The sequence below is a fragment of the Anopheles stephensi genome, chromosome 2 (assembly GCF_013141755.1).
Source record: "Anopheles stephensi strain Indian chromosome 2, UCI_ANSTEP_V1.0, whole genome shotgun sequence".
In the NCBI taxonomy this organism is placed as follows: domain Eukaryota; kingdom Metazoa; phylum Arthropoda; class Insecta; order Diptera; family Culicidae; genus Anopheles; species Anopheles stephensi.
The window spans coordinates 35,570,227-35,581,740 of NC_050202.1; the positions used below are offsets into that span (position 1 = coordinate 35,570,227).

The window sequence follows — 11,514 nt, forward strand, 5'->3', positions numbered from 1 at the left end:
ACGGGCTGCGTCATCTCGGGAAGTCCTTCTCGAATTCCGATCCAATGCATCCGATGTCCTGGCGAGATTAACTCGATGAAGCGGCTCCTCCATTGTCCTTCCACACCTACGGGGCCTAAAATCCTTCTGAGCATCTTCCTCTCGAACGGCGGCTTAGAGGAATTCGTCAGTTTTAGGCAGAATCCATGTCTCAGATACTTATGTGAGTACTGGGACTATAAATATTCCATGGAGTCCGTGCTTCGTCCGTCGCAACAGATATTGAGATTGGAGAAGTGTTAGAGTATAATCGGTTGGCAGTCAGCACCCTTGCGCGGGACTCAACATCAATGTTGTTAGTGTTGGGTTAGTGCCCAATGTTCAACATCAATGTTGGGTTAGTGCCGCTTGGTCGATCCTTTGCTTAGCTTCTGCTACGAAAGACAGCCTCAAACGAATGATGCCTATGCCTATGACCTATAGAAGATGGTCTCCGAAATATCCACATCCAAGTTACGCCCTCTCCAACACCATATTGAAGAGAAGACACTTCACCTGATATGTGATGATGGTCATTGTCATTCTTGGTCAATGACCAATGGTCGGCATGGTAAGCTTGGCACAGCTTTCCAAATGTGCTCATTGCGTCGTATAGTTTTGCTCTGATTATCAGTGATTGATTTCTCGTTTCGAAATCCTCTCTGATAGATTCCATCTATCAGAGGGAGTATCAGGGAGAAACTCTTGTGTCTTCTATCTGTCTTCTTGTGCATGAGATAGAAGTTGTAAAGATTCTTATCACATTTTTTATCCTTTCGGGTACTATTTCGTCGTGTTGTTCTTGATCGGACTGATGGCCTTTCGTTTTTGCTCAATGCTAGGTGGCAGTAGCATAATATCATCTGATAGTGGAACTTCTAGATATTCGTCCAACTGATCGTTTAATTATTCATCACAGTAGGTTGGTCAATCCACCTCAGGGTCCTTCCTCTAGAGTTCGTCATCACAGGCTGAATGAAATTAGGGTACAGAAAAGCTTCATAAATCTCCTGAGCATAATATCTTTCAACTAGATTTATTCGTCCCAGTTCGTATTGCATTTCATCTCACCTTACCGCCTTGGACAGCAGATGAGATTTTTCTTTTCCATTTCCATTGTACTGTTTGTGTGGTTTGTTCGTGAGTAGTGATGGATCCTTGCATCCTTGAGTTTGTCCCAACAGACCTTCGCTTGGTGGTGTAACGTGGCTAGTTTATTTACAATAGTTTCTTGCGGCTGTTTTTATTCTTCTGGTGGAATTATTACTTTCGTTGATGGCGTATCCTGTTGGCTGGTTTGTATGTGAGTTCCTATGCACTAGTAGTAGTAGAAGATTCTCATACAAACGCTTGTAAGCATGTAGTCGTTTGTTGTACTGGCAAAACAAATCCTAAGCATGCTTCGATCGGTATTAAAACCAGACATATGCGCGCATGGCATAAGGGTGATGTATGTGTGTGTCTCGAAAATTAAACAGTTTCTATGAAATTACAATAAATTAGGCTCAGTTCTCTTGCGGTCCCTTTGCTTGCCTGCCCAGATCTAATTCTACAGTCTTCAAGACTCGCAACAAGTGTAGCGTAATAAAGATTCCAATTTCAAACAAAAAACAAAGATTACATCTGCCGAATATTTAAAACAGAAAAAAATCAAACACATTGAGCTGACAGTTCCATGAAACATACGAAATAAAGAACGTAGGAAAGGAAGTAAAAACGAGAATATTTATCACCTGACTAACAACTTTTCTAATCCCAGCTGAACTTTTAATATGCTTCGCATCACCGGAGTCTTCTATGGGCAATTGTCGTGTTTTGTAGTTGTTGTTGTGTTCTAACCCGCAAAGAGCACGCTATCGATTGAATGGTGGGGGACTGAGATTTACTTCACACCTAGCACCTTATTAACGGCAGTGACAACATCAGGTACTTGTGGAAGGGCAGCGGCTTCTAGTGTCTTAGCGTAAGGCATGGGAACGTCGACACCTGGAACGAAAAAGTACACGCTCATTTGTTAAGGAGGTATGGTTTAGGCGACAGAGCTCAGTTATCTGCTTACCGGTGACGCGCCAGATCGGTGCATCCAGATGGAAGAATGTTTCGTGCTCCATGATGCGTGCACAAATTTCGGAACCAATGCCTGCACAATAAGAAAAGAGCGAGTGAGAATATTGAAACAGACAACAAGGAGGCCCGATCGGGCACTTACCACTCTGGGGCCATCCCTGCTCGACCGTCACGAGATGGTGCGTTTTTTGTACGGACTTGAAAATAGTTTCCGAGTCCAATGGACGAAGTGATCGTAGGTTGATGACTTCCGCTTCGATACCCTTGCCGGCCAGCTCGTTGGCAGCTTGGAGCGCGGTTTCGACGGATTTGGAGTGTGCCACAATGGTGATGTGCTTGCCCGGGCGCATAATCTTTGCCTTGCCGATTGGCAGTACAAAGTTCTTGTCTAACACCTGGTCCGACACGGGATAACCAACGCCGTACAGCATTTCGTTTTCCAATACAACGACTGGATCCGGGTCGCGAATGGCAGCCTTCAACAGTCCTACAATCCAACAGATACGTTATTGGCAATGTCACAGATCAGAAAAGCGACAGGGAGCGAAAGCTTCCTCACCTTTCGCATCTTCGCTATCGTACGGGGATACAACTTTCAGTCCGGGACAGTGCGAATACCAGGCACCAAAGCATTGAGAATGCTGTGCCGCAACACCAGCCGCAGCTCCATTCGGGCCACGGAACACAATCGGAACGTTTACTGTGCCGGCCGACATGTAGAAAGTTTTGGCGGCCGAGTTGATGACCTTCACAAGAGATAGAACAACAAAAAAAAACCATGTGTTAGTTCATTCGTAACTGAAATGCTTCTTCCGGCGGCTCCCAAATACCTGATCGATGGCCTGCATCGAAAAGTTGAATGTCATGAATTCGCACACCGGGCGCAGTCCGGCCATCGCTGCACCAACTGCAATACCGGCGAAACCCATCTCCGTGATGGGAGTATCGATGACACGCTTATCGCCGTACTTCTTCCATAGTCCTCGGGAAACCTGCCAAGATCGGAATGTAAACAAACACGCATCAGAATCCGTGACGTACACACCATCACCCGCGCCCCCACTATTGCATCCTAACATTGCGAAAATTTCCCGTCTCACAGCGCCTCGCTTTGATGGATTAGATAACCTTTCCCTGTGTTCATATATTATTTTTATTTGTTTAGCGCGTACCACAAACACCTTGACCCTTCTTTGCCCTCAAAGCGATGCTGTTTTTCTTTTCTTATTTTGCTTCTTTTTTCCCACCACACAGGATTGCCACTCGAGATATGTTTACGTAATCGTTCTTTTATCTTTGCGAAATGTCCCGAACCCGGCAGACACGGATCAGTTTCGCCACGATTTCTTACCTTGTACGCACCATCGTACTGGGCTACCTCCTCACCGAGAATGAACACCTTCTCGTCCCGTTCCATTTCTTCGTCAAGCGCTGCGTTGAGGGCATCGCGGACGGTCAACTGCTGGGCAGAGACCGCCTTAGAGGTCGAAAACGACCGACGGGACAAGTTGCGTACGGCGGAGGCGAGCATCATAGCAGTATCGGGTAACACGCTTCAAACAACGCAGCTTTTCACTGCGCCACTTGATCGAAGATGGGGGAAACACAGAGAAATGCCCGCGATTGCCACCGGAAAGGATCAGTCGTCGTTCGTGTAGTAGCGGTTTCACTACGCGGAATCGGTCTTTTGACTTAGGAAGAATTATCACACACTGCACCACAGATGTGCAATTTTTGTCACACAAACACAACGAACCAACATCGAATACATCGCGCACTGTCGTTCGTCCGTTTGACGTTTTCTGCCCAAGGTTTATCGATACACTTTCGAAACGAAATTGTGAAATTGTCGGAAAGAAAATATTTGCTGGTACCTTGGTTCTCACATTGTCTTTCTATCTACTTCACACACCACCGTACTGAGCGAGTTGCGTGTTTATCTGTTCTGAAATATTTCAAGCAAATGTGTGAATCTTTTCAATAGCAATAATTCATCATTGTGGAACAATACGGGTTCAAGGTCATGATAATTCATTCCGGAGAACATTGAATATCTGGAGAATCTAGAGTAAATGCCTCATCAACGCTCAAACAAGTCAACAGATAAGATCGAAACATATGGAGAGCGTTCACATTAGTATAGATACGAATGCTCTAGAGCCCGTTCGCGTAGCAATGTGCGCGCAACTTATGAACTGCAGATTCTCTCCGGTATTTTTTTTCAGCAAATATTGGTCGAGGGAATTGCGTTGCCGGTCTGCACACCAGCCAATTCCCCGCACACAGGACTGACTATCTTGCTGCGGGTAAATCCTGGCCACGGAGGGCCAAAAATGGCTGATCGAGACTTTTGGAGGTTATAGTGCCAAAGAAGAAGAAGAAGAAATATCCTTCAGCAAAAAGACTGGTCAACTTCTGGGAAGCCATAAGTCAGTCTCTAATTTCGATGCTATTCGATTCTTTTACAAATACTACCCCATGAAATCTTGTAGAGATCACCGATTTTCTTTCCGAACCGCTCAACGGATCATTCCTTGTGTGTAGACACCGCCTCAGCTATCGTTGTCGGATGATTGTATATATAGGGTGTAATTGTTAAATGGGCTATTATTAAAAATTGGCCACTGCTGTCACTTTTATGTCGCGTGGTTGCTTACCTAGGTACGTCATTTGTTTTTCGGCACGATCGTCGATAGGGCCAGTGCTAAAGTGAACCGTTTGCTGCATATTTGTTAAAAGTGTTTGCAGGAATACATCACCGCCTTGTCAACAGTTCTTGTTGGAAGCCGAAATCTTTGAAAACTTTCGCAATTCTCCCAACTGATATGACGAATCCAGCTGTCGCTCAGGATGGCGGTGCCACTGAGGCACCGGTGAAAACCGAAAAACAGCTTAAAAAAGAAGCAGAAAAAGCGGCCAAGCTGGCAAAGTTGCAAGAGAAGTTGAACAAAAAGCAACAGCAAGAGCAGCAGGCAGCTTCGAAACCTAAAGTGGAGGTGTGTTATACTCCCTGAATATTGCATCACATTCGTCCTATCCTTCCAATGCACCATGTCACACGTTTCACGTGTTGCAATGCAGGCGGGTGATTTGGGGGGGGGGGGGGGGTGGTATCAGAATTGGACTACACTGCACACAAAAGTGAAAGGCGATCCGGCGGTCCAACATTTCTATCGATGTGGCGGACACGTCTTTTGAGGGCTTAACATGAGTGGCAACCAACGACAGATAGCTTGAACTTTAACTTCCGAATCGTTTATTATTTACAGAAAAAAGTGAAAGAAACCAAGGAAGTAGCGGTGTATGCTGGCGCCACAAAGGATGGAGAAAAGAAAGATCTCTCCGGTCCATTCCCGGACGCTTACAGCCCGCAGTATGTGGAAGCAGCGTGGTACAGCTGGTGGGAGAAGGAAGGCTTTTTTAAGCCCGAGTATGGGGTACGAAGCGAACAATTTCCCCCACCTACTTTCCATGGCCATCTTCAATTGCGTTCGCTTTCTCTTTCCTTCCAGCGTAAGCTGAACAACCCGAAGGGACAGTTTGTGATGGTTATCCCACCACCGAACGTTACCGGCTCGCTGCATCTTGGTCACGCGCTGACGAACGCGATTGAGGATGCAATTACTCGCTGGCATCGAATGAAGGGCCGCACGACGCTGTGGGTGCCGGGCTGCGATCACGCCGGAATAGCAACGCAAGTCGTGGTGGAGAAGAAGCTTTGGCGCGAACACAAGCAAACCCGACACGACCTGGGACGTGAGAAATTCATCGACAAGATTTGGCAATGGCGCAACGAGAAAGGGGACCGCATCTATCATCAGCTTAAAAAGCTGGGCTCGTCCTTCGATTGGGACCGCGCGTGCTTCACGATGGACCCGAAACTGTGCAAAGCCGTCACGGAAGCGTTTGTGCGAATGCACGAGATGGGCATGATTTACCGGAGCAGTCGTTTGGTGAATTGGTCCTGCACGCTACGCTCCGCCATCTCCGACATCGAGGTGGACAAGGTGGAAGTGACCGGGCGCACGCAGCTATCAATTCCTGGGTATGCGGAAAAGGTGGAATTCGGTGTGCTTGTGTCCTTTGCCTACAAAGTCGTCGGTAGCGACAGTGATGAGATTGTGGTGGCAACGACGCGTGTTGAAACTATGCTCGGGGATACGGCTGTGGCAGTCCACCCGAAGGACGCACGGTACCAACATCTTCACGGAAAGTTCGTCCAGCATCCCTTCTGCGATCGGCAGCTCCCGATCGTGTGTGACGAGTTTGTGGAAATGACGTTCGGAACGGGCGCCGTGAAAATTACGCCCGCGCACGATCCGAACGATTACGACGTTGGCAAACGGCACAACCTGCCGTTCATTACGATCTTCTCTGACGATGGTATTATTGTGGGCGATTACGGAACCTTCACCGGCATGAAGCGCTTTGACGCGCGTAAAGCCATCCTGGCTGCACTGCAGGAGAAGGGCCTGTATCGGGACACGAAGGACAATCCAATGGTGGTGCCTGTTTGCTCGCGATCAAAGGACATTGTGGAACCGTTGATCAAACCGCAGTGGTACGTAAAGTGTAGCGAGATGGCGGCCAAGGCGACGGATGCGGTGCGTTCCGGGGAGCTCGCGATCACGCCGGACGTGCACAAAAAAACCTGGTACCACTGGATGGACGAAATCCGCGATTGGTGCGTATCACGACAGCTTTGGTGGGGCCATCGCATCCCGGCATATCAGGTAGTGTTCAAGGATCCGTCCAAAGCACCGAAAAATGTAAGCGACGAAAATCTTTGGTTCGTCGGGCGCACGGAAGCGGAAGCACTCGCGAAGGCGGTGGCCGCGCTGAAGGTTGATAAGGCGCTCATTAGTATGAAGCAGGACGAGGATGTACTGGATACGTGGTTCAGTTCGGGCTTGTTCCCGTTTTCCGTGTTCGGCTGGCCGGACAATACGGACGACCTGAAGCTGTTCTATCCGACCACACTGCTGGAGACTGGACATGACATTCTGTTCTTCTGGGTTGCGCGTATGGTGTTCTTCGGGCAAACGCTGCTAGGAAAGCTGCCGTTCAAGGAGGTATTCCTGCACCCGATGGTACGCGACGCCCACGGTCGCAAGATGTCCAAATCGCTGGGTAACGTGATCGATCCCATGGACGTGATAGCAGGCATATCGCTGGAAGGGTTACACAAGCAGCTGTACGATTCCAACCTGGATCCGAGGGAAATCGAAAAAGCGAAGGCCGGCCAGAAGCAAGATTATCCGAACGGAATTCCAGAATGCGGAACGGATGCGTTGCGCTTTGCACTCTGCGCTTACATGACCCAAGCGAGAGATATCAATCTGGACATTCAGCGTGTGCAAGGCTACCGTTTCTTCTGCAACAAGCTGTGGAACGCCACCAAGTTTGCGCTGATGTATTTCCCTGGCACGGAGAAGTATGACATCATTACGTCGCTGGTAAGCGTATCGCACTTTGTGCTATTGTTTGCACGCTCAAACCCCACTTCTGACCATTTCACTGCTTTCTTCTTATAGGACGGTTCCGAGAGCAATATCGACCGCTGGATTCTTTCGCGGTTGGCCGGGTGCATTGAAATTTCGAACCGTGGGTTCGAAAAGTATGAGTTCGCACTGGCCACAAACGCATGCTACAACTTCTGGCTCTACGATCTGTGCGACGTGTATTTGGAGTGCCTGAAATCCGTCTTCCAGACGAACGATGAACCAACCAAAGCGGCGGCACGCCGAACGCTTTACACGTGTCTCAATTTGGGTCTAAAGTTACTATCGCCCTTCATGCCGTTCATTACCGAGGAACTGTATCAACGACTGCCGCGCGGAGACATCGGAACCGTGGCCAGCATTTGCGTCGCATCCTACCCCGAACAGAGCACCAGCCCCTGGAAGGATGAAGCTGTCGAGAAGGGATTCGAATTTGTGCAGAAAACTGCACGCGACATTCGGTCGGCCCGTAGCGACTACAACATACCGAACAAAACCAAAACCGAGGCGTACTTCATATGCAGCGACGAAGGCGTACGCAGCGCCCTGGAACGGTTCAGCCTCGAGCTGGAAACGATGGCATTTTCGCAGGTACACTTTGGCACCGTACCACCGGCCGGGTGTGCGATCCTTACCATCTCCGGCCAGTGCGTAGTGCACCTGATGCTGAAGGGTCTGATCGAGGTCGACAAGGAGATAGAGAAAATGACGAAAAAGCAGGAAACTCTTGTGCAAACGATCGCAAAGCTGCAGCAAGCGATGACCGTCCCGAACTATGCCAGCAAAGTGCCGGAAGACGTTCGCAAAGCAAACGCGGAAAAGTTGGACCAATCGAAGGTGGAAATTGAACGACTGGCTTCCGCGATCGATACGCTGAAATTGATGTAATCAATTGGCCGAAACAAATTCTTAATACGCACCACCACCACACATGGATTAGAAGCGGTGTTCGGTTTCAACATTACAATATCCTTGCTGCATAATCATTCGTTTAAGGGGTTAATTTATCGCGTGAGCGTTATTATTCTCGCATGGCAATAAACGTTGACATCATTACAGTTTAGTATGTTTTCAAAATTAATTATTTTCCATTTGTTAAACCGTCAGGGCAAGTACATTACGCATTGCTAATGCTCTCGCCGCATTCTAATCAAAATAACGTTCGATTTGAAAACGTTCGACACGTTCAGAGCTGGCAACACTGTCGAAAGCAAAAGCATCACAAAGCCTACTTGGGTCGCGATAGTTTCGTCAAGTTGTTGACATTGCAGTCGTGTGTGTTCGTTTCCAGTGTTCTTTTGTTGTGAAGAAAAATTGCATCCTTGTTGTGTGGTCATATTCGGCATTTGCATTGCATTGCATTTGCTCATCATCCCCATACCCCAGCTTACTGCGATAGAAGGAAAATATAAGCTAAAAAGGCAATGGAAGAGGATTTACCTACAGAATTTGATTTAATAGTTATCGGAACGGGTGAGTCACGGGCTCGTAACTTTCACACCGTCGGGGCTGTTAAACGATTGGCCCTTATTTCTACCACAGGTCTGACGGAATCGATTGTAGCGGCCGCTGCAAGTCGTATCGGTAAAACGGTCCTCCACTTGGACACCAACGACTATTACGGTGGCTATTGGGCATCATTCAACTTGGAAGCGTTCCGCAAATATCTTCACTCCACGGGCGACGGCAGTAGTTCGACGACGGATTCCGCTCCAGCCACCGAACAAATCAATAGCAGTAATTTTCTTCGGTTGAACTTGCTGCCGACGGGCGTTCGGAATGGGTGCGAGCGTTGGTATGAGTTTGCGGAGAAGGGCGAGGTGGACGGTTGGAACCGGGAACGGATCGAGCAGGAGTTCCGGCGATTCAACATTGATCTGGCACCAAAGCTGCTGTATGCCCGCGGTACCATGGTGGATCTGTTGATCTCGTCCAACATATGCCGGTACGCCGAGTTCCGAGCACTAGACCGTGTGGCCACCGTATGGGATGGGCGCATAATGACGGTACCATGCTCCCGGTCGGACGTTTTTACCAGCAAAGATGTAAATGTGATCGAAAAACGACTGCTGATGAAGTTCCTGCAGAGCTGTGCGTCGTACGAGGAAGATGCGGAAGCGAAGGAGGAGCTGGAGGGCAAAACATTTATGGAACACTTGCAGGCACACAAACTAACGCCAAACCTGGTCCACTACGTACTGTGCGCCATAGCGATGGGAAACGAGCGTACGCCGTGCCGGGACGGGGTGGCAGCGGTTAAAAAGTTCCTCATGAGTCTTGGCCATTATGGGAACAGTCCGTTTCTGTTTCCCGTGTACGGGTGTGGCGAAATACCGCAGTGCTTCTGCCGACTGTGTGCCGTCTTCGGAGGAATCTACTGCCTCAACAAGGCCGTCGAAGGCATTCAGCTGGAACAGGGCAACGAAGGGCTTAGGTACGAATCGGTGAAATGTGGCAAACAGAACATTAGCTCGAAACATGTGGTCGTGGGACAAGGTTACCTGCCGCGCACGGTATTCACCACGCGTACGCCGGTGGAATGTGGGAAGCTAGAGCCGTGCGGGAATTTGGCACGGGCCGTGATATTAACGAATGTGCCTTTCGGTGGTGCATCTCAGAATCCGGGTGGTGGTGGGGTAGCGATTTTGAAGCTTCCGGCTGTGAGCGGCCGGCAGGATGGTGTCACTATTCTTCAGATGTCTCATTCCAGTGGAACATGCCCCAAAGAAATTTGTGAGTGAAAACCTGAATTCGGCTCTTATTTTCAGTTGAATTATTATTTTTTTCTTTACTTCCCCCTTCAATCCATTTGTAGATCTTATTCATGCGACTACAAGAGCTGTAAGCCAAAATCCGGAGGAGGACCTCAAACCGTACATCGCACAAATTCTCAGCAAAGAATATTCGAGCCCGGTCAAAACGGTCGAAGAAGATGGCAAGGGTGACGCTGGAGACGGAAATGGGCAGCAAGAAAATACTACTTCAACCATACTGTACGAAGCATACTTTAACATTCCCAGTTGCCTTGCATGCGCCGAAAATGCAAATGTGTCCCTGCCCGAGGGTGTTCATCTGGTGTGCGGTCCCTACCACGAGCTGGACTACGATCAAACGATCCAGCAAGCCAGAACAATGTTCCGTGAAATTTACCCCGACGAAGACTTTCTTCCCCGAGCTCCCGATCCGGAAGAGATAATTATCGGCGAGGAGGAACCGGTAGCGGAACCGGGTGACCCGGTAACGGAAAACAATGAGCCGGTGGATAATGCCAGTGAGTGTCGCGAAACGGAAGCAGACCCATCGGTCGCTCAGGAAGCGAAGGAGGATGCGATCGACAAGGCGGAAGAATGCACTGAGCACAAATAAGAGCAGCAGACCATGTAAAAGGTGCGCCGAGACTACTGCCAACTATACATTATTATTTGATATTGTAAACGATCGTACAGTGGGACGGACTATGATTCGCCTTACCGCTTTTTGCACCATCGCCGATATTCGAAATAAAGTGAGCATTTACGCTTATTGCCGCGCAAACTACAGGTTCTAACTGGTCTGGTCGCACTACGAATTACCGGAGGGTACCACAAAAGGCCTGGTTACCAATATTAATTAATATGTTTTTAACTAATCGCGATAGTTCTTAACTGCCAGAAGGATACAAGTTGATAAATCAAATAAGATGGGAAATAATTCCTTCGTCGTCCAACGCAAAACAAAAACGGTTGTTTTGCTGCTACAAAATAGTGATGGGCAGCAACATGATGGTTTGGTCGGAATCGATTCTGGAGCGCTCCGAATTTTGCGGATTCGATTGCGTAGAGTAGGGCGAGAACAAAAAATATGGAAAAGTAGCACTACATAGTAAGCTTAAAACGTATTATTGCTTATATGTAATGCATAAATATCATCTACCTCTCGAGATTGTAGG

General features: G+C 48.4%; 3 protein-coding genes across 3 annotated transcripts; 2 read left to right on the forward strand and 1 right to left on the reverse strand.

Annotated features, from left to right (window-relative positions):
- Nucleotides 1–1,024: 1,024 nt before the first annotated feature.
- On the reverse strand, nucleotides 1,025–3,874 carry LOC118507375 (pyruvate dehydrogenase E1 component subunit beta, mitochondrial). The gene is made up of 6 exons (XM_036045818.1): nucleotides 3,437–3,874; nucleotides 2,916–3,077; nucleotides 2,645–2,831; nucleotides 2,228–2,572; nucleotides 2,078–2,158; nucleotides 1,025–2,004 (listed from the first exon to the last, which is right to left on the reverse strand). The coding sequence occupies exons 1-6, from the start codon at nucleotides 3,617–3,619 to the stop codon at nucleotides 1,901–1,903; spliced, it is 1,062 nt and encodes a 353-aa protein (XP_035901711.1). The 5' UTR covers nucleotides 3,620–3,874; the 3' UTR covers nucleotides 1,025–1,900.
- Nucleotides 3,875–4,723: 849 nt separating this feature from the next.
- Nucleotides 4,724–8,649, forward strand: LOC118507378 (valine--tRNA ligase). The gene is made up of 4 exons (XM_036045823.1): nucleotides 4,724–5,081; nucleotides 5,355–5,522; nucleotides 5,598–7,541; nucleotides 7,620–8,649. The coding sequence occupies exons 1-4, from the start codon at nucleotides 4,911–4,913 to the stop codon at nucleotides 8,472–8,474; spliced, it is 3,138 nt and encodes a 1,045-aa protein (XP_035901716.1). The 5' UTR covers nucleotides 4,724–4,910; the 3' UTR covers nucleotides 8,475–8,649.
- A 171-nt stretch (nucleotides 8,650–8,820) lies between these two features.
- On the forward strand, nucleotides 8,821–11,157 carry LOC118507379 (rab proteins geranylgeranyltransferase component A). The gene is made up of 3 exons (XM_036045824.1): nucleotides 8,821–9,059; nucleotides 9,129–10,319; nucleotides 10,402–11,157. The coding sequence occupies exons 1-3, from the start codon at nucleotides 9,011–9,013 to the stop codon at nucleotides 10,950–10,952; spliced, it is 1,791 nt and encodes a 596-aa protein (XP_035901717.1). The 5' UTR covers nucleotides 8,821–9,010; the 3' UTR covers nucleotides 10,953–11,157.
- The last annotated feature ends 357 nt before the right edge of the window (nucleotides 11,158–11,514 follow it).

Coding starts and splice junctions, on each gene's coding strand:
- LOC118507375 (XM_036045818.1), bottom strand. CDS start 3,619: ATGATGCTCGCCTCCGCCGTACGCAACTTGTCCCGTCGGTCGTTTTCG. Junction 2,573..2,644: donor CGATAGCGAAGATGCGAAAG/GTGAGGAAGCTT, acceptor GTTGGATTGTAG/GACTGTTGAAGGCTGCCATT. Junction 2,005..2,077: donor ACCGATCTGGCGCGTCACCG/GTAAGCAGATAA, acceptor TTTTCGTTCCAG/GTGTCGACGTTCCCATGCCT.
- LOC118507378 (XM_036045823.1), top strand. CDS start 4,911: ATGACGAATCCAGCTGTCGCTCAGGATGGCGGTGCCACTGAGGCACCG. Junction 5,523..5,597: donor TTTTTAAGCCCGAGTATGGG/GTACGAAGCGAA, acceptor CTTTCCTTCCAG/CGTAAGCTGAACAACCCGAA. Junction 7,542..7,619: donor ATGACATCATTACGTCGCTG/GTAAGCGTATCG, acceptor TTCTTCTTATAG/GACGGTTCCGAGAGCAATAT.
- LOC118507379 (XM_036045824.1), top strand. CDS start 9,011: ATGGAAGAGGATTTACCTACAGAATTTGATTTAATAGTTATCGGAACG. Junction 9,060..9,128: donor TTTAATAGTTATCGGAACGG/GTGAGTCACGGG, acceptor TTTCTACCACAG/GTCTGACGGAATCGATTGTA. Junction 10,320..10,401: donor AACATGCCCCAAAGAAATTT/GTGAGTGAAAAC, acceptor ATCCATTTGTAG/ATCTTATTCATGCGACTACA.